The sequence below is a fragment of the Ammospiza nelsoni genome, chromosome 1 (assembly GCF_027579445.1).
Source record: "Ammospiza nelsoni isolate bAmmNel1 chromosome 1, bAmmNel1.pri, whole genome shotgun sequence".
Taxonomy (NCBI): Eukaryota; Metazoa; Chordata; class Aves; order Passeriformes; family Passerellidae; genus Ammospiza; species Ammospiza nelsoni.
Window position 1 is genome coordinate 60,199,659 of NC_080633.1, and position 21,545 is coordinate 60,221,203.

General features: G+C 36.3%; 1 protein-coding gene across 4 annotated transcripts in view; it reads right to left on the minus strand.

The window, feature by feature from the left end:
* Positions 1-21,545, minus strand: part of ATP9B (ATPase phospholipid transporting 9B (putative)) — a 155,854-nt gene that overhangs the window by 36,778 nt on the left and 97,531 nt on the right. For all 4 annotated transcript variants that reach the window (XR_009418459.1, XR_009418458.1, XM_059471682.1 and 1 more), the window contains exons 12-13: positions 12,519-12,679; positions 1,090-1,232 (exon numbers count right to left, since the gene is read on the minus strand). Coding sequence is in view for 2 of the 4 variants with exons in the window: in XM_059471682.1 (XP_059327665.1) it covers positions 1,090-1,232; positions 12,519-12,679 (304 nt within the window). In the remaining 2 variants the exon portion in view is untranslated. The remainder of the gene's footprint in view (positions 1-1,089; positions 1,233-12,518; positions 12,680-21,545) is intronic.

Below are 21,545 nucleotides of genomic sequence, written 5' to 3' on the forward strand. Positions count from 1 at the left end.
GAAATAAGACTTGTATAACAATCATTCACTTGGTCTGAAGAATTGCCACACTATAATTAGCAATGTACTTTCCTTCTACAAAATAGAAGAACATTCAGATGTATACAGGATAACATATGTGCCTATAGAAGAAAAAAGGATAACGTGTTTTGAGAAAGTGACGATTTATTATATTAACACTTCATTTCAAATATGCAGTAATGGAAGCGTTAGCATGGGAGGGAATAGAGAACTATTTAAAACAGATGGAGATATAAACTGTATATTATGCTTTTGGAGCAGTATAACAGAGGCCAACCCCTGCCTTCTCCAGCAGCTTTTCATGATTTTGAACTATATTTTACTTAAAACCAGTAAAAGCATTCCTCAAGTTTTTCGAGAAACAACTTTCTCTGTTCAGAAGTAAAGCTTTCTTAAAAATACCCATGTATACCTATCAGAAATTATTTATTCAATCTCAGAAAGAAACAAGAAAGTGTAATACAAGTTATTACTCCTTCACACTCAGTACTTACCTTCTGATCTTGGTAAGGGTTGGGGGTTCCAGTACACCAGATGAAGTACAGTAACAGGTTGCAGTTATGAAGCTGAAATCATTCAGCAGCTCTAGAACTGGTCTTGGCAACATAAAGAGCAAGTAACTTCACTGGGCCAACAGATACCATTTTGGAGGCTGATCTCGTGACTTGTTTTGGAAATTGCTTGCTCTCAAAAGCCATTCGTACTTATTATCATACAATATTGCAGTAGCAATGAAGTGCAAAATAAACCAGCATCCTGAGTGCTATTCCAAAGTCTTTTCAGAGGAAGACATATGGTACTCTTACTCATGCTGTTCAGTATCCTCTTGCTATAGAAGAGCTGTTCCACTGGAATAAATCAGAGTACTACCAAATATTGACTTTAACACCTAATTACTGACCTACCCAAGCCTATAGGTACTTGTAAAAGTACTCAAGCAAATATATAAAATTTTACTGAGAAACAAAAATCAGTAGTCTAAATCTACTCTTATGTTAGCATATTCATAGAAATACATTTAGAAATTTTATAAAAGTTATCAGATTTCAGAATGGTAACCTGATATACCTGTTTTATCCGTTAGTAAATAAACTAATCGTCCCAACTCTTCTGGTATGGTGCTAGTTCGAACAACTGTTCCAGGAATATTGTCATCTTTCATAATCATCCACCCATAGGCTGCCTTACCCATGTCCAAGTTGACACGTAAACTGCAAAAGAAATTTATACCATAATCAGTGTGAATATTAGACAAAATGAAAATGATAACCATAAAAATAACAACAGAAGCTCTTTTTTGGATATCTGAAAAAAGAAAGATCTTAAACCTATGTGCACGAAAATTTTGGAAGAATGCTTTTTTAATGTGTTTGTAGAGTACATATCACACACAGGCTTCATCTGAGACTTTTAGAAGATATGGCTATACCAACAAATGCAGTATCATGCATTCTGCATGAGACAGATTCCAACACTTTGTGAAGACTCTTTACATAATTACATTACTACTCTTATACATAACATGAGGGATAACATATAGCAAAAACAGATTCAGCAAGAACAGATTCAAGTTTTTATCTACTAAAAAAACCAGAAACACCATCTAGGTTCTCTTTATGATGTGAAATTACAAATATTTTTGTACCTTTTCAAGTCACTTGTGGGATTTTTTTGTTTTATAAAAAACAACCAACAACAGTATTTCTTTAGGATAGTAGAACTATATTTGTCAATTGCTCTTTCCCAAAAAATCAATGATATTTTTGTCCTTTCCAAATTGTAGCTAGAGAGGGTCCATTGTAAAAGGAGAAAAATGCAAAGCAGCAAAATGCACCCTTGTGATACCACGTTGGCATGAAGTAATCTTTGGGCTGCTCACTAACAGAAAATATGCAATTTGCAGCAAGTTTTACTGATTAGACATAGAAGTCCAAAATCAAAAGTATGTTTTTCCAGTTCATTCTGTGCATTAATTTTTTAATATTTCCATGTCTTCATCATAGAAGAACTAAGATGGACCTTGTATTCCTATGTTACAATAAAAAAGTCTTCACTCATTTAATCACATTAATCTTCCCCATAATAAAATGTTCCAACACAAAACTCTATCCACCTTGTTCTAAACCATTAAAATGCTACTTTCCTCTGGCTATTCACCATGTTTCTGTTGCCATGTCAGAGGAGCGGTCACTAAGAAAAAGGCATATGTTGGTTTCTCTTGACTCTGCTCTAACAGAAATACTGAAAAGACAGGTAGGACAGCAGCTACATGAACTACTGAGGTCACTTGGTCTGTTCAGCCTGGAGAAGGGGAGACTAAGGGGAGACTAAGGGGAGACTGAGGGGAGACCTCATCATAGTCTATAACTTGCTTCTAAGGGGAAGAGGAGGGGCAAATTCTGATCTCTTCTCTGTGATGACCAGTGAAAGGATCTGAGGGAATGGCCTGATTTGTGTAAGGGGATGTTTAAATATTAGAAATATATTGAATGTTAGAAAAAGTCTCTTCACCCAAAGGATGGTTGGGCACTGGCACAGGCTCCCCAAGGAAGCTGTCACAGCACCAATCCTGACAGAATTCAAGGTGTGTTTGGACAATGCTCTCAGGCACACGGTGTGACTCTTGAGGATGGTCCTGTGCAGGGCCAGGAGTTGGACTCGATGATCAATATGAGTTCCTTCCAATTCAGCATATTCTGTGATTCTGCAAACTATTAGTTGCTAAGTTGCTATCACAAGAGTCCCAAGTTAAGCAACAGGTTTACAGTAATGTAATTCTTAGAACTGTTCAAAGGTACCTATCAAGGTCAAAATACTGCTAATGCACTTCAGACATTTTTGTAACAGTCCTGACACCATGCTGTTTAACTGCATAAAAAAAGAGCAGCTACCAGGAATTTTCATCCGTCCTCTTGGAATCACAGCAACAAGATTGCGGATTACCTGAGGTAACAGTGGAGGGAACAGTGAGTCACAATCTGCACTATCCCATAAAGAAGAGATGCATTTAATTAGAATTGTGAGAGCATCTGAAATTTTGACACATGCTGAAAAAAGGTTTATTCTACATACCCTACCTCCTGAATTTGTACAGCAGAAGACAAAACATGTTGCCACAGAAAAGAAACATACATTTTAAACACAAGATTTACTATTTAGGATGGTATTTTATGCTTTAACTACATCTTATTTTCCCACCATAATCATAATCATCTGAAAATTATCCTTCTCTGTGGTGATATGCCCAAATTAGTCCTGCAACATTTTCCCTAATTTCATCTGTCTTCAGACATGCAAATACATATAACAAAAGGACAGACAACAGAAGGAGGACTCTACAGATTCATTTTACTGAAAATGTGAGAAAAATACTGGAAGTAACTTGCCTCACACTGGTTAACTACAGTTCTACCCTGTAAGAGGGTAAGAATGAGTAAGAACTCATTCCAGAGCCAGTACTGTGCAAACTGCATTCTTATTATGCTTGTCTGTTAACTTTCAGAGTGAATATAAAGACCAAAGTAACACACCTCACATTGAAACCAAAGGAAGAGCAAAAGCTTTACTCCTCTTGGGGATGCAAACCTGCTAGTTAGCCAATCAAGTACAAAGGATGCCGTTCAACTTGACAAGAGATACCCGAGCACACTTAGTTAATTTAAAAACAGATGGACATTTGCTCTAGCCACAAGCAAGTGGATTAACCGAATGATGAAAGCTGCTCACCACCCCACTTCAAAGAGGCATTTAGGCTATCTACCAAGACAGAAATTCTGAGATGAACACTCTATTTAAGTACTTCAGTTTCAGGTACATGGCACACACAGAGACATGTCCACATGGCTGCTCTACCAATGGAGATCTGCAGCTGCTCAGATAGGAAAAATAGTGCTTTGGTAAGATAAAATCAGAAAAGGCTCCCAAAGCTGAAGTGCAGCAGGCATCTTTACTTGCACTTTTTATAAGCATGTTTATCACCTGGTTTTGATGTTCTAAACACTCCATGCATTGAACTATAATATACTTGAATATAATTAAAAGGTAAGGAAAAAAGAAAAGAAAACCAGACTCCAACTTTTCTTGTTGAGCAGTCAGGAGAAATCCATATTTCAAAGTACCATGGCATTTTAGGAATTACTCTCGTTTTCCAGCATGCACTGCTAAGTAGAACAGACTGTACCCCCTTTATGTTGATGGACCTAATAGCTGGCACTCCTGGTCTATAGAGAAATAATGTCTCCCCAATGACTAGGACAGTCCAAGACAGCTTTCTGGCACACAGAAAGATATTGGGTATATGCTTGAATTGTTAAGATGAATAAAGAATTAAATGGGAATAAAAATGAGTGCCATAGATTAATTTTTTAGTATTAATTCTAAAATTTGCACACTGTAGCCTTTTCTGACTTCTTTCACTTAATGCTTTTTGTCTTAGAGGAAATTTTTATATTTGAAATCATTGTAGCTGTTGCTTAGCACATTATGGAAACTGATGCAATACTAAAAATGCTGATGGCCTATTAATAGTGAGTTTGCTTTTGAAAATAGAAACCTCTCCAACAGAGCTTCACAGGAATGGATAAAAATACTTCACTGAAAAGTCCAAGAATTTTTACATAATAAAACAAGGAGACACGAAGCTTACTCAACATAAAGCTACTTTCAGTGCCTGATAATATTAGCTGTAATTTCTCATAATTTCTTTGCGGACTTTAGGAAACCTCATTATATAAGCAAAACATTTTAAATTCACCATTTTTCAAATCCTTCTCAATTTAATCCAAATTAACAAACTTCAAACACATCAGTTATTCATGAAAACACACAAAACAGCATCCAACGTAGCATTAGCAACTGTTGCATTAGTAACACTAATTTTTAGCAAACCAATTAACATGCAATATTTAAGCAGAGTATGTTAATACAGGAATTTGAAGGCTGTTGCAGAGAATGAGCATATTTAGCAAGCACAGTAATACGTTTCTGGTCTCTCCACCTCAGCACTAGTTATCCTAAAGCAGGCAATCCTAAGGCAATTTTTATCCAGCTTGGGGATTTATTCCATTAAGAGCCAGGGTTTCTCTTCAATTCAGCCTCAGGACAACATTTCAGAATCCACATTGCTTTTAACTACATGTTAAAAATGAATAGCTCTGCTCTTATTCCCTCAAAAACAACACCAATATTTTAGATTAAACATTCCTATTGACAGGATTTCTAAATTTCTTTTTTTTTTAACAAATTGTAATGATGCAAGGTCCCCTTCTAAAGGTGTCTGATTTGGGGTTTTTTTTGTCAAAAGGACAAATTTGCCAATAAGCAAAGGCCTTCACTGAGAAAGTTTGACAAATACATTTAGAAACTCCAGTAACATGCTACCATTCATGACTCAGTGAAAAGCAATCAAGACCTAATGAAGGCAGCAAGGACAATTTTGTGAACAAAGTGATATTGCGACAATAAAATTCAAGTATGATTTTGACTAAAAGTCAAAAAAAGATGGTAGGTTTTTTTCTTAACTTCCTGCACTTCCTGTATATGTAAGAATTTTGTAACCAAAACACCAGTGCACTACCAGAACTCCAGATAAATACAACTACCCAAAGCGGTATCTACTTTTTAAAATAAGTGAAGTATTTGAGATGTAGTCTTATTTTCAGGACTTCCTTCTCTGTGAAAATGATACTGATATTTGGGTCCCATTGTTATCCAAAACCGCACCAAATCCCCTATGGCTACATCCCCTAAACTTCTTAACATATCCCTGCTTTCTTGAAAGAGCCATAAGCTATAAGTGATATATGCATTATTCAAAATGTAGGAAAAAATGGAATAGTTTTTAAAATATTGGTCAAAAAACAACCAAAAATATTTTCAATTCAATATGCCTGGAAAGTTAAATCTTCACAGAAACTGATTTTTTGGAGCCTAGTAACTGGTATTAACTGTCATTAAACAGAAAAAAATAGAACAAAACAGAAGTTACTTAATTTAAGCACAATATCATATAAAGATCTAAGCAAATAAAAATCAACCTATAGATCATCCTGTAATTTCCCCATCTCTCATATTTTATTTGACAAGGAAAATGGAATATAATATTTCTTTGTGTTTTGTCCACTACATATTTTTTTTTACTTAGCTTTTTTTGCTATCTGTTTGGCACTCCCAAGAAGAGCCTCAGAACTCAGTTCCTGTTTGCTTCATAACTGGTCTCACTACTTCTCTTTCACTAATTTTTCTAAATTTTGCCTATTATGTGAGCATATAAAAGAAAATTAAGGAAGGTACACATAGCACTTTGCATGAAACCCTGAGAGTGAATGCAACTTTAAAAGAGAACTCAACCCCACATACACGATTAAATATTTGAGGCAAAAAAAGTGTATCAACTCTGTATTGCTATAGTGACTGTGGTACATGCAGTTTTTCAAGGGCCAAATGCAACCCAGATACAGATAATTACATGTTGTAACATAGATAGAACTTAGGAAATCTAGGGAATAATGAATGAAAAAATTTATCTGTGAATTTCTTACAGGCTTAAAACACAGAAGAATGCAAAAAAAAAAAAACAAAAAAAACAACTCACAGGTCAAACAAGCACCTTTGTCTAAGAGATGTAGCATGTGCAGATCAGAGTGACAGTGATCACTTCTTATGAAAAAAGTTCCTTTGTAACGATCACATTTACCAGCTCAGAGGCCATCCTTCATTAGGCCTCTTATACCAACGTGACAATATTGATATCCTTATTGATATTGGAGGTCCAATACAAATAATACTTAAAACATGGGGGGTTTTTTTGGTATATTCTACACAAATTCTTGTATTACTTGCTGTAAAACCAGAAAAATAACCTAGAAGCAAATAGGCAATGTTGCAAGATTTGAAAGGAGAAAGATTTACTACAATAGATCACTTTAAAAATGACTTCTTTTTAGACTGATTGTGCTCAGTACTGTGGCCAGTCCTGTTTCATAAATATATGTAATAATGATCTGGACAAGGGTATCTAGAGTAAGATCCCTAGATCTAGAGTAGGATCCCTAGATCCTCCTGAGTAAGTTTGTGGAGGACACCAGGCTGGGTGGGAGTGCTGATCTGCTGGAGGGAAGGAAGGAAGGATGGACCTACAGAGGGGTTTGGACAGGCTGTGTCAATGGGCAGAGGCCATTGTATGAGGGTCAGCAAGGCCAGCTGCCAGGTCCTGCCCTTGGGTCACAACAAGCCCAGGCAGCTCCACAGGCTGGGGACAGACTGCCTGGAAAGCTGCCCTGCAGAAAAGGACCTGGGGGTGCTGGTTGACAGCTGTTGAACCTGAGCCAGCAGTGCCCAGGTGGCCCAGGTTGCCTGTATCAGCAATCGTGTGGCCAGCAGGACCAGGGCAGTGATTGTCCCACTGTACTCAGCACTGGCCAGGCCACACCTTGAATCTTGTGCTCAGTGTTGAGCCCCTCACTACAAGAATGCACCACATTGAGGGGCTGGAGAGTGTCCAGAGAAGGGCAACAAAGCTGGGGAAGGGTCTGGAGCACAAGTCCTATGAGGAGCAGCTGAGGGAGCTGGGTGTGTTTAGCCTGGAGCAAAGGAGGCTCAGGGATGACCTTATCACTCTCTACAACTGGCTGGAAGAGGGTGTAGCCAGGAGGGGGTCAGTCTCAAAAGGAAACAGTGTCAAGTCACACCAGGGGAACTCTAGATTGGGTATCAGGAAAAATTTCCTCACCGGAACTGTTGCCAAGCATTAGAACTAGCTGCCTAGGGAAGTGGTAGAGTCTAGACCCCTGGAGGTATTTTAAAAGACCCACAGATCGGACTAGCACTTAAGGAAATGTTTTAGTGGTGGACTTGGCAGTGCTGGGTTAATAGTTGGATTTGATAATCTTTTAAGTCCTCTAATTTAAATAACTTTGATTCTGTGTTTTTCTGTGTAGCATGAATATCAGACATTTTAAGAGAAACAAAAATCTAGCTCAGGCAGTAGTACAGCACCACACTGGACAGTGTAAGACAGTCCTAGCACAAGAGAGACACACCTTAACTGCCGCTGCAAAATTAATTGGTAAAATGTCAGGAAGCGTCACATAATGTTTTCAGTCTCTATAGAGATTGCATTATAATATCATTATATGGTAAAGCACAATACACTAAATGTGTATTAAACCACTTGCTTAAGCCACTTCATAAGCAGCACTTTAGCTCTTCCACACTGAAACCTTTGCATCATATATCTAAAATATATTCTGTCTCTCTGTGTGACACTTCATGTACTGATACTCTCACATCTATAGATTATACAGATAACCTCCAATACAGCAGAAACTACAGCATGATTGAAAGCAGCATAGTTGCTTGCGGCTATTAGACAGCCTGCAGAGGTGTGAGTTCCCTGGATCTCAAGAAAACAGAGAAATTCATATCTGTATGATCTGGGATTTGAGAGGCTATTAATGAATTTCAGATATTAGACCTCCTAGCAGTGTTGTCCTCACTGCCCTTGAGAACAGACTGACATAATTTGAAGGATTTGATTTAAGTGCTTCTCTTAAAGATCCTGAAGAAAACCCAGCTGGGAACCACCTAGTGCCCCAAAACTTTACTACTTAAGTGCAAGGCAGTTCCTTCCAGTCATTTGGGACAGCTTCTTTTGGCAGAACAGCTCAGTGACAAGGAGCTTCGGGGTGTACAAAGGAGAGGACAAGAGACATTTCAGCTTTTGTTCACATAAAAACTAAAGGATCCTTCTAAAATGATGGCTGATTAAGCCCCTGTCAATCCAGCTGTAAACTGCTACTAAATATAGAGCTTGGGTGATACACATTTTTAACAGATCCCAAGTCAATATCTTATAATTTTATGGTAAATCCTCTACAGTTCTTAATAGCTAAGCAGAAGCACATACAGCTACAAGACTCACATGGCTGTACGTGAAGCAGCAATTTCACCAAACACTGGCTAATTATCTTGAAAAACTTTCCTGGCTACATTATTTAGTTACTTATTTATATTTTTAAACAAAACCCAAACATACAGAAGACCTCAACACATAGTGCAACTCACTTTGTCTTTCAAGGTGGTGAAGAAGACTGGACAATGAATTAACAATGTCTGCTGGGGATGGAAGGGATCCAGTTTGTGGGGCAGTGTCATCACTAATTCTTTTCTTTGGCCTGGGCTTTTTGAACCATTTGCTATGATAGCTCAAGTGAGCTGATAAAGACATGTTAGTACTCAAGGCCAGGGAAAAGAACAGAGTCATTTTGTGACAAGGCTCTCTAACAACCTTAACATCTTTCCTACACCCATATACACAAACATCAGAATTTTCGTCTCAGTAGCAGCTGGTATCTTGCACCCCATACTGATTAAAACCTCTTCTATTCTCTTGCACTTATTCAAAAATCTTCCCCCACCCAGGCTGCTGGCTTTTCATTAGCATGACTGTTATTGCCCTCTGACCCATGTAATTCAGAAAACAGACAATCCAAAAAATACAAGTTGTTCAACAAAAGCACCTCATTAAAAAAAGTAAAGGTGACATCACAGACTTAAGAACTTCCACACTGGTATCACAAACAGCAGCAGCATGGACATACTTGAGGACACATACACTGGCTTGCTATGTGACAACTACACCAGGTGATACAGTCCAGTTGGCTAGAATCAGCTACAAAAATGCCTAAAAATGCTAGAGAACATGGAAGAATTCAGATAATGGATGAAGATAATCATAGTGAGATTTACTTTGTTTTGAACAGTCTGTCAAGGACTTGCTTTATATCCTCTTTCCCTGATAAATCTTAAGAAATTAAAATACTTTGACTTTTTAGGGCAGCAGATTTCTGGAGGTGTGGGGCTGTTCAAAGCCATTTTGTGCATAATGATTCTAACTTACAAACAGTTTAGAGATGGACAGAGCTTTTGATATCTGTTTATTACTACTTTTTCTCCATTTTTCTTGATTCCTTGTACACCACAGAATGTGTGCAATGTTGGAGGCTGATTTTTTGAAGGTGAGGGGTGGGTAAGTGTTGCTTATAGGGGTGGTTTTTATTTTGCAGTGCTGTTGGGGTTTTTTTTTACAGTTGTTTTATGTTCATACTTCTGTAGTCTTATATACCCCACAGTAATACCCTGCACAAAGTGAAGCAACATTGATCTAGACGAGTATTTAGCATGCAGCTGAAATACAAGGAACCAGCTTCTTTCTGAAACATCTGAAAAGTTCCTCTTCCTATTAATTATAGGGGAGGCTGCAGAGAGATCAGTTAAACTCTACTAACTGTATCATCATCTTCCTGATGATCTTCACCAAACATGTCTAGACATGAAAATCTGTTTTTATTGCATACCTGGAAGTTCCCTTGCTCTGCAAACCAAAAGCCAAACAGAACTACAAAAAAGTTCCACAATTAGAAACTTCCTGAATTCTCTAAAACTATCAAGCAACACATTTCATGTGTGCCTGACTCCAGATATGCTTTGCCTCTACCAGTGAATCCTAATCTCTGACATTTCATTTAAATCTTTAAGTTAATTATTTCCCCCACATAGCTATTTTAAAAATAATGGGAGGGTACAACATCTGGTGCTTGGATGTCATTGGCTTTGTAATTTTCATCTTTGAGAGTTTACACTCAAAACACAGCCTAGAAATTAAGTCATTCTCATGCTTAACATACAGAAGAGAGGAAGGGAAGTGTAGTCAAGTCTGAACACCAGCATGATTGAGTTGTTCTTCTTGCTGACAGTGTGGGAAGCAACCCTGTATTAATGAAGATTCGGGTTGAATAAGATTTGGTAGAGAAACAGATAAATCTCTAGGGAGGAAAGCATTCTGTGATAAATTCCTGTCTGATGAACTAAACCAACCTTATTCTCTAATACTTTTAGTTTTTATATTATCTCTCCCAAAAAATTGTAAATTGGATTAGATGCATACTGGAAGTTATTTTTGGAAAAAAGCTATTCCACAAGTCCACTATAGAACTCTTACATTGAAAATGAGCTGCTCAGTGAAAATATTTTTTTAATGGCATATGTTGAACTTTCAATATAGAATAAAATTTACTTACAACAGCTATATGGCCTTAATCCTCTTGCATCCAGTAACAAAGACATTAAAATGGTTAAAAGTTGTCCTTTAGTTAGAAGTGATGCCCTTTTTTCTCCTCCCCTGGAAGTTTTAAAGTACATGTGTGGTAAAACATAGAATTAACCATTTGAATGGAGGCCTTTTTGCCTCTTCGCATGGATAAATTGCTTAATACTCAGTAACTGTGTGTGTATGGGAGGGGTGAGGGCAATATGATTGAACAGCATCATTCAAGCAGTAAAGGAGTTATGACAGTGACAGTGTTGAGAAAGATATTCCAAAATTGTGGTTCCAGCAGATTTGCCAGAACCTTCTCCTTCAACTTCCCACAGAATCAGTTTCTCTTGCAACACAAAAGTACTCTAAAAATAAAGTCCTAAGTTATAAAATGTTAAAACAGAGGCTTCCTGAGCATCCCATTGGTCAAATATGATACAATTTCCTTCACACAGACATGTACTTTAAAAATGTGATCATAGTAACGTGTAAGTAATGTAAACTTAGATTAAAAGGCCTAATGAAATCCTCCTGTTATTTTTCTTTTCTTTACTATGTGAACTTAAATATTGTGTGCATGCCTGAGGGGACAGGTCTTAAATCTACTACAGTTTAGATGCTGATAACTCTGGCTGATCACTGGGCTTACTGAATGATGTATCTCAAACTGAACAGTTCTAAAGAGGATATAAAACTAATAATTACCTTAATCTAAACACTGGGTATTTTAACAGGAAACAGTATGTCCATTTTGCAAAGGCAATACCCATGCAAAGAAAATAATTCAGTTCAGGGGCACTGTTCTCACTTCTGTGTCCACAGAAGACTTGATTACACACATGGATATTATTTCGTGTTCCAGTTTATCTGCAATTTGAATATACAGTACTCATGCTTAATGAATTAATTAATTCAGGGCAAGTCTCTACTTGGTTACACGTTAAAACTCCTCTCGTTGTAAAAGAGCACTTACATTATTCAGCCATTCAATTTAAATTAATTATTATTGGGGTAAAATGTCTATATTTTAACCAGAGAAATGGAACATTTTTAGTATTTAAGGCATTAAAAATAAAATTCCATAACGTGTCTAGCAGTTCATTCATCTGCCTGCTTCCTGAAACCACCTTCTCATATACCTTGTATCCTTATTAATACATTTATGCTAGCAAAGGATTAGATATCCTGATTACTCCAGCAAGATGAACATTATACAGAAAAAATACAACAGTATTGTTTTCTGTACAGTGATCCTTCAAGAATCAGCAGATTTGTTGGCACCTTCTCCTTCAGCTTCCTGATAAGATCAATTTCCTTTGCAATGAGAAGCAAGTATAAATTTCAAGAAAGCCACATACACTAAATTTAAGCAACTGTATTTTGCTTTCATTCTTCTACCTACCTGATTGGGATGATATAGGAAAACAGGAGGAGGAACCGGAAAAGGTTGCGATACCACGGGCCTACAAATCCTTGCAAAGTGACCATAACAACTGAAAGTGCAACTAAAGCCAAAAACAGGGCTTTGGTCAGTTGATTCAGCTCCAGGTCCAGCAAGCCAACCTGGAGGAAGAAAAAGAAATCAAGTTAGTCAGGAGTTTTTCTTAACTTATGCTTCTGCAATGCAAACAATTAGCATTATTTGCTTTGTTATTCCTACCTATTAAAAATCCATGCACTTGCAACCATTAACTGAACTTTGATAATTGCATTGATTGTTATTCCTATGTTTGCACACAAAAGATGTTCCCTGGTTTTTTGGCAATACCAATTCCTAGAACCAATATGAACTGTCCCAGCCAAGTCTTTTGAACACCTTCAAATCTGACACATCCCTTCTCCATTCCTTGTTCTAGGACAGGAACACAGAAGGGCAAGGAGAAAAGATAATTACAGATGAACAAATGAGCAGGGAAAATTTTCTTCTGTCATGCTTCAGCAAAAATACGGGCACAGGGTATTACCCATTGACTGCAAGAAGATCAAATACCTGTTAGATTCAAGAACCAAGAGGCACATGGGTCAGAGCCTATGACTTCTTATTCATGTGACAAGTGCACTGCAACTTGTCTCTATGCTCTCATCCCACTCTGTAAATCTGAACCAATGCCACAGAAACGATTTTTAATTGTATAAAGCTTTCACTTATCCAATATAATAATAAAAACAACAATCAAGTGGAATATCCATTTTCAAACCAATATAGTGAAACAGGGCTTCAACTGCACATGAATAGAAAGGTATTTGATTGAGAAACATTTTAAGTACAACATTAGGAGAAGCTATCCTTCACCCACAGTTTCTCATGAAAAAAATATATTTAAGCTATGTAACTAAGACTCTCACCATTTCAATAATGTATGATGTAAGCTAAGGTATTTTTACTCCACTTTTTGGGATGGCCTAGTAGTCAGTAAAATATATGGGAAAATCGTGTCAGGAAGAGTTTCCTAGGCCCCATCACAGATGCCCCTTTTATCTCCAAGTCTTGCCAGTAAGAGCAGTAAAACATAACACTTCCTTAGATAACAAACAGGCTGAAAAAGAAGCACTTTAAATATAGTTCTTAAAAATTCCAGCAATCTTGCTTACACATGGGCTGTCCCTTCCCTAGAGAAGCAGGCAGCTGAAGACCACAGCGGCTGATTTATCAGCTGCATTTAAAAAGCAGCACAACGAGGACAAATATCTTGCAATTTCCGCTGCTTCAACTACTACATAGTTTATGCTTGAATTATTGAGAAAAATAGGTTTTTGGATTAAAATGAAGAAAAATGAAGCCAGGGAAGTAGAGCATGTTTCAAAGCCCAGATCTTTTTGCGTTGACAAAGGCAGCCTAAGTTTCAGGCCTCACTGAGGATCAGATGAAGTCATTATTCATTCAGTCAGGGAAAAAAGACTCAATTACCTCAACCTAAAGATGCTATCAATGAATGCAAAGTGCATATTTTACTCTATTCATCCAAATCCCATTAAAAAGTGAAAGGAATGATTTAATCTGGCCTTCTAGAGTTGGTCTTTTTTTGTAATAAAATAAAGAATCACTGTCTTGCAATATGCATAACTACTACCTCACACTTTTTTTTCCCCTGCATCATGGTAGTGAAAGCCTATCTCTCCCCTCTCCACCCCCCATAAAAAACCCCACTCCAGAAGAGAAATGAATAAAGAGCTTCTTTGGAAAGAATGCCACTTTTAGGACAGAAACATTAAATTTAGTCCACTGCGCACTGATATGTAGCTAACTCAAAGCATCAATACCTTTCTAATTGATGAAGACAGATGTGAATTTAAGTTTGGGACCCAAAAAAAACATGTTTGGAGAGGTATTATGACAATAAAAAAGTCGATGCTGAAAAACTTCTCACACTATAAATCTTTTGCTCAAGAACACTTGATTTGCCACTAATAATGCCAATTTTTTTAAATATAGATCATACTATTGGCCATAGTAAATGTCAATGTTTTTCTTACTATAGTAAGTGAAGGCAATTGCAAAATTCTACTTAAGAAGGTACACAAAGAAAGTAAGTTTTAATAGAAATGCATTCTCCATTTCTCAAAAACTAGGAACTCCAATGTACTAAAAGATACTTAGTTAGTTTAATTGTGTGCCTTTCCACTTAAACAATTTCTGCAGTCAACTAATGAAACACTGTTGAACTATCCAGATAAATTTCATGTAGAAAATCACTAATATTCTCTAAAATTCATCTGAATATTGGAAAAGTGGATAGATTTCATTTTAACTAGACTGTGATTTTACCAAAGTACTTGTAAAATATGCCATCTTACAAATGCTACTTCTTTTCTTTGGAAAATAGTAACTAGAATAACTATGAAAATATTAGAAATAGATGAATTAAGAATTGCAGTAATTTTCCATGTTTATTGCTATTTCCCATATTAGTAAAACAAATTTTCTTCTACTTGTCATAATATTTGTTCTATTTGAAACAACTTAACAAAATTAAACACACCACTGGAAATTTTAATCACCAAGGGAAAATTTGTACATAATGTCTAAGAAAACCACAATAGTTTTGGAAAAGAGCTGTTCTAGGATAATGAAAATGAACACAATAATTGCCTGTATAATTTAAAATGCTACTAATGGCAACAGCCACAAATCCATTTAGCTCCTCTTTAATTTATGCACAGAGTCTTAAACAGCTAATGGTTTTCAATAAAGTAATGGCTTATACCATCAATTGTCTACTTGCGTAGTAAAAAAGCTGACAAGTTTTTAAAATACTTCATATTTGAATGAGGCAATGATTCAAAGTCTACACTTTACATTCTGGGCCACAAGGTATAATTCATTATCTTATGAGAAAAATCTTAATTTAATTAAAAAGCTGAAAACAACAAGAACTTTTCTGGTTACTGAAATACAATATGAACAACAATATTGCTGTTCCTGCCCTAGATGCTTAACTTTTAGGAAAGGTTATCTTCTGAAGCTATTATTGTAGCAATAGAACAATTCTTTTAGCACTATAAAATGTGTATTACTTTGAAAATGAGAACTTTTAAAATGCTAGAATACTGATATGCAAAATTTGATAATTAAATGTTATAAAATGGCAAAGATTCCTCAAAATAGTCTAGTGCAGCCATTTTTTATTCAATTACAGTTTAAAGTGCATTAGAAATAATTGTTCACAAATAGCCTTTAAATGTCCTACTTTAATACTACTGAAGTATTAAGGCGCAGTCTTAGGACAGACTTCCCCCTGCAACCAAATTCCTCCACAAAGGTAATTATATTTCAGTAATCAGCCTGGTTCTGCACTGCCAAACACTACATTGACTACAATGAAATTTCATAGTATGCATGTTTGAGAGGGACTTGGGTTTTAATTTGCACTGTAAACACAAAAATTTTCTTTCCTATTCTTAATACATGCTCTGAAATTAATTTATTAAGCCTTGAATACTAGTATATTATATATGTTTCAATTAGTTGTAGCATACACTTAGAGGTAAAAGGTATATTACACTAAATACTTCAAAGGACTAAAATTCAAATAATACATCTTTCAGATTCAGGGTAACAAAAACAAGGTTTGCCTAACAAAAATTATTAGTAGCATTCCATCATTTATAAAAAGTTATATATATTTTACTGTACAGTCAGCCGCATTTATCCAAACCTCCAAGACCTTCTTCAATAATCTGTTAAACCCTCCCCATAGTCCCTGGAAATAACAGATTACTAATCTGTGTTTAAAGGCTAAATAAAGTGACACATCCTTATGTAACTACCTTAATCTTTGACATTAAAACCACAAAGAGCAACTTTGGAATCTGTAAATGTTTCTTCTTTCTCAAGTCTCCTATGATTGAAAGACTTGGCTGCTCAGCAATCCCAGTAACCACATTAAGATAATGTAACTATGAATCAAAACAAGTAAATTCAGGGTTAGGAAGCATCTTGCCTTAATTCCCTCTACTCATGCAATAGTCTGGACAAATATGATTCTCTACAAACATGACCTGATTAATGTCAAGCCTACCAAATCTTGCATACAGTATGTACTCTGTTTAATCAATATCTTCCTCATTCTTTTAATCAGTAGATTCAAAGGCGGGAAAGGCAAAAAAACATAAAAAAACATAAAGTGACCATTTAGTAAAAAAAGTCACCTATCCCTGCTTTTTCTGATATCAATTTTCAAACAGTCTCATCATTGGTTTAGCTGCAAGAGCAACAAGGAAACCTTGAGAAAATTTTCTGAAGCACTAAAAACCTTTTACAAGTTTGATTAATTTTAGAATTGAGCAATAATGCAGGGGGAGGACTGGTCTACTTAAGTTCCTAAAAATGAAATAAACTTTAATTATTTAGTCTACTCCATTTGACTTGTGCAGAAGTAATTACGAGAAAATAGTTCATTTGATTCCAGTAAAATTTTCTGTCTTACCTTTGGCAAAAAAATATTCATCCTTCATGGAACTGAACCTTTGTGCAAAGTGAAATATTTGGTATCATGTTAATACTGCAGTTTTATGGAACTGAATTATGTAATTTCTACACTGATTGCAACAAATAATTTTAGATATTTAGTGTTAATCATATCCCCAAAGAAACAAATTACTTTTCTGTACTCTTACATAAATCAGTCCGTCTCCAATGCACAGATGTTGAAAACAGCAGAAATTTTAGAAGCCAAGAAGAAATACAGTTCATTGCCCAGTGAAACAGAAGCTCAAGTACACTTTTGTAGTGTTTTGATGCATATTTAAAACCAGAGGTTTAACTGCTCTTAAAAGCAGAATAGTATTATGTTTTGCAATTACCCTTCTGACTTGCCTGGCTTTACTTTAACACTCTATTCATAAATTAATATTTATGTGCTTTGAAATAAACTAATCACTTTGGATGCATAATTTCCTTTTGTAAATAGAAATATCTATAATTCTAAAATAAATTTTAAAAAAGAGGATGCACACCATTCTTTCTCTCACTGCCTCATTGACTCATTTATTTGTCCATTTTATATTATTGCCTTTTCCAGACTCAACATTAACTGAGTCTGGATACTCAAACTGAAGCTTGAGAGTCCTCTCCAGGATTTTAGAGGGGCTTAGCTCTCTCTAGTTGTCTACTGCAATAAAAACTGTAAGTGAGCTATTTCCACAACTGCACTTTGGTAGGGCTCAGTTGTTTGAAGCAAGGCCCTCGTTTTGTCAAATGCTAGTCACAGATTCCATAACCTTCCTAAGAGTGTCTTCTTTTTCAATTGTATCCTGGTTTACCTGAATGCCAACGATTTAATTTTTTTTGTAGTAAAAATACTGTTTCAAATTATCCCAATGAGAGAAACTGAACATGACTCATTCCTAATATCCTTCTGTCCATAGATCTGGCCTTCATTAACACTTTTGTGGCTTGGTAAACTACATTATTGTCTCTAAATATTCTTCAATCCGCTGTTTTTTCTTAGAACAAGTCTTTACGCGGAGCAGGGAAGCCAAGCCGCGGATGTTTGGCTTCGGCTCCCGTTTGCCCGACGGCGGAAGGGGAGGCTGGGGCGGGCAGCGCTGCCATGCGCGCTTTGGTCAGCAGAGGGCGCCCGCGCCCGCCTGTGCAGCGCGGAGCCTCGGCCGCGCCCGGCGAGAGCCGCTCGGAGCGAGGGGCTCGGCTTGGACACTTCGGAGCGAGGGGCTCGGCTTGGACACTTCGGAGCGAAGGGCTCGGCTTGGACACTTCGGAGCGAAGGGCTCGGCTTGGACACTTCGGAGAGAAGGGCTCGGCTTGGACACTTCGGAGCGAAGGGCTCGGCTTGGACACTTCGGAGCGAAGGGCTCGGCTTGGACACTTCGGAGCGAGGGGCTCGGCTTGGACACTTCGGAGCGAGGGGCTCGGATTTGAGACTTCGGAACGAAGGGCTCGGCTTTGAGACTTCGGAGGGAGGGGCTCGGCTTCGACACCTCGAAGTGTGCGCTCACATCGTTCTGCTTCCTCCCCAGCGAAACGCTTCACCTCATACACCTTTATACAGCCACAGTCTGGAACCTTAAGGCAGCAGCAGTCAGATGCTGTGCGACCATATGTTCTCCGGCTTTGCTATGTATTTGTCACAAACACAAATGATTGATTAAAATGTGTACAGAGCACGTTAAGAAATCGAAAAGGTTAACAGCCCCCTGAATTCCGGTATTCATGCAGGGACTGTGCTGTATTACATACTCTCCTCCTATTAAAAGCTACCAGTTGAAAACATTTTCTCAAGACCACCCATCAATTTAGAATAATTGCTTCAGTAATCTAAGATAACTAGTCATACTGGAAACTTCAACCAAAAACATTCACACAGGGAAACTCTAATTCATCAGGATTTTTTTCAATTAAAAAAAAAAATTAGGTACACAGCACAGAAAAAAATTTAGTTTCTAAGCACTCGCAATCCTCCTTATATCTGATCAATATTGCTAAGACATGGAATTCTCAGGGGTGGGGGAAGAGCAGGATTTAAAGGTGCTTGATTTTACACTGCAACATTATCTTCAGATTTATATTTCATATGTACCTTTCACATGTGCTTGTTATACCTTCTTTAAGCTCAGCCATCACCAGCTTCAACTCAAGACTTTTCTACGGATGCTGTCATGTAATCAGGTCTTTCAAGGGTCAGAATACAGAATAAGCAGCTTTACACATTACACACTATTATTAAAATATGCTCAATGGAGATGGCATTTTTTCAAATCTGAATAGGTTAAAAAACATTATTTACTCTCCCACAGATTAAGATAATTAGCTGTACCAAAATAACCGTAAAATTAGTGCAGAGAAAACTGGTTCCAAAACTTTTATTGTGTAAAATTTGCATATAAATAAATAAATGCAAAAATTTGAGATATATGTAAAAAAAATAAATAGCTCAGTAACAGGTACTACTTCCTTCAAGAAAAAAGAATTACAAAAGGGACCTAACAAATTGACAACGGCTAGTTCTTTCATTTGCATAAATGTTGGAAATAGTAATATACCTACACTTCAGACCTGAAGTGTACTGTCAGACCTGTGGCTGACTGGTCTAAATAACTTTTTCCAATAGAAAACTGCACAAATGTAGTATTTTCATAGCAGGGATTGCATTTGTGGGTTTTACAAATAACACAGTATGTGTAATAATATTTCATAAACGGTATGAGAACCTTACAGCTTTTTCAAAGACATCTTTGAAATTGAATACTGGAAAATGGATGCTTACAGAAATCCAACATTTCTTTACTCCACATTCAAAAGAGGTGTTAGTAACTCATCTCCTCACAGACTATCTAGATTAAGCTATTAGCAGAGATTATTACATTTTGTAATGAGTTTAATCTCACACAGGGCTGGGGTAAAAGAGGTCAGAGCTAAGGTTATCAAAACACATGTCAATTTTTACATTAAGAATATAATTCAATAAATGAAGCCAAGAACCCAGAAAGTCCAAGCTTATTTTAAAATGTCACCATTTCATTTTATCTCAAACTGAAAGTAAACTTAAAAACAGTTGAAAGGATATGATTTCATTCCATCTTACTAGAGGTTAAATTCAGAGGTTCATTTTTAAAATTTCTTTCTAGGTAAATGTATGTCTGTAATTACATACATAAAAGTTAATGAAAGTTGGAAAAAAACTTCAATGAGAAACACTGATATATATTAAGTTGGTGCTTATGCCCCAAAGTAGATGGAAAGCAGAGCTGCAACCTTTCTTCATGGAAAAGCAAATGAAGTAATACATTACAGTAATACAGTAGATACAATACACAGATTATTAAAGTGACTGAGGAAACTTTCAGAAATAGATTAGCCAATAAATGCAAAAGATTAAATAAAAATTCTTGAATGAAGAATCAAAATTGGCAGTATGCAGTGATTCAGTAATTGGTGGAGCATTTCTACAACCTCCCTACTCCTCTGATGTGCATACTCCATGTCCATCATTAAACCTGTCTCAGCACAGGTCCACATACAAAGAAAACCATCCAGGTATTCTTGCACAGGAAATCAGGTTAAAAAAATGAACAGCCACACAACACAAAGCATCTCATAGTTTGTTTTGAAGCATTTAAATCTGAATCCTATTCATAAGGAATAAAATGTAATTTACATATAATAATATTCAAGAATAAATGGAAAAATGTGTGAGAAAGGAAGTGAGAAAGAGCATTTTGACTGCGTTGAACTTTTGTCTCTGCCCCCAGCTATTCCTGACTATAAAATCCTGTTAGCCTGCAAACTGAGAAGAAATGTTTCAAAAAGCCTGAGATATATATTGAAAGAAAAAACTTGGTGTTATTTTTACTTCAAAATTAAATAGAAGCTTAAGAAATGCTCCATACAGTGGGAAATCAGCAATAGTCTCCTAAAAGATTAAATGTCAGAATATATAGAAAAATGTCCAAGAAAAGGGAGTGACCCTTCTTCAAGTCTAAGTAGAAATACCAAAATAAATCCAGAGCAAATGTCCACATCCATTTAAGGCACATAAAAAACAGATTTTCTTAGTGAAGAATTCTAGATAAGATTTGATGTGCAACTTCTTACTAATATTATGTAAAAACATCAATTTTCAGACTCAAATAAGTAGAAGAAATTATGACCTGAGCTCTAAAATTTCTAGCTCAATTTAAATGCACGGATGTGTTTACAAATATATCTGTCCTTCTGAAACAAATAGCAAAGTTTTTAGATGAGGAATATCAACAAAAAGTTTTTTAGGATGGTTCTTAATTTTTTTTCTTTATCCAGTTACATGTTATTCATAATCTATATAATGTCTGTGTTACGAGTGCCTCCTGTCCTAACACAAATACAAAATGTTTCAAGATTATTAACAGAACATGTTTCTTTGAAATTGTTCTTGAGATCATACAAACAAGGTTCTGGAATAATATTTTCCAAAATGTTGTCCATAAAGATCAG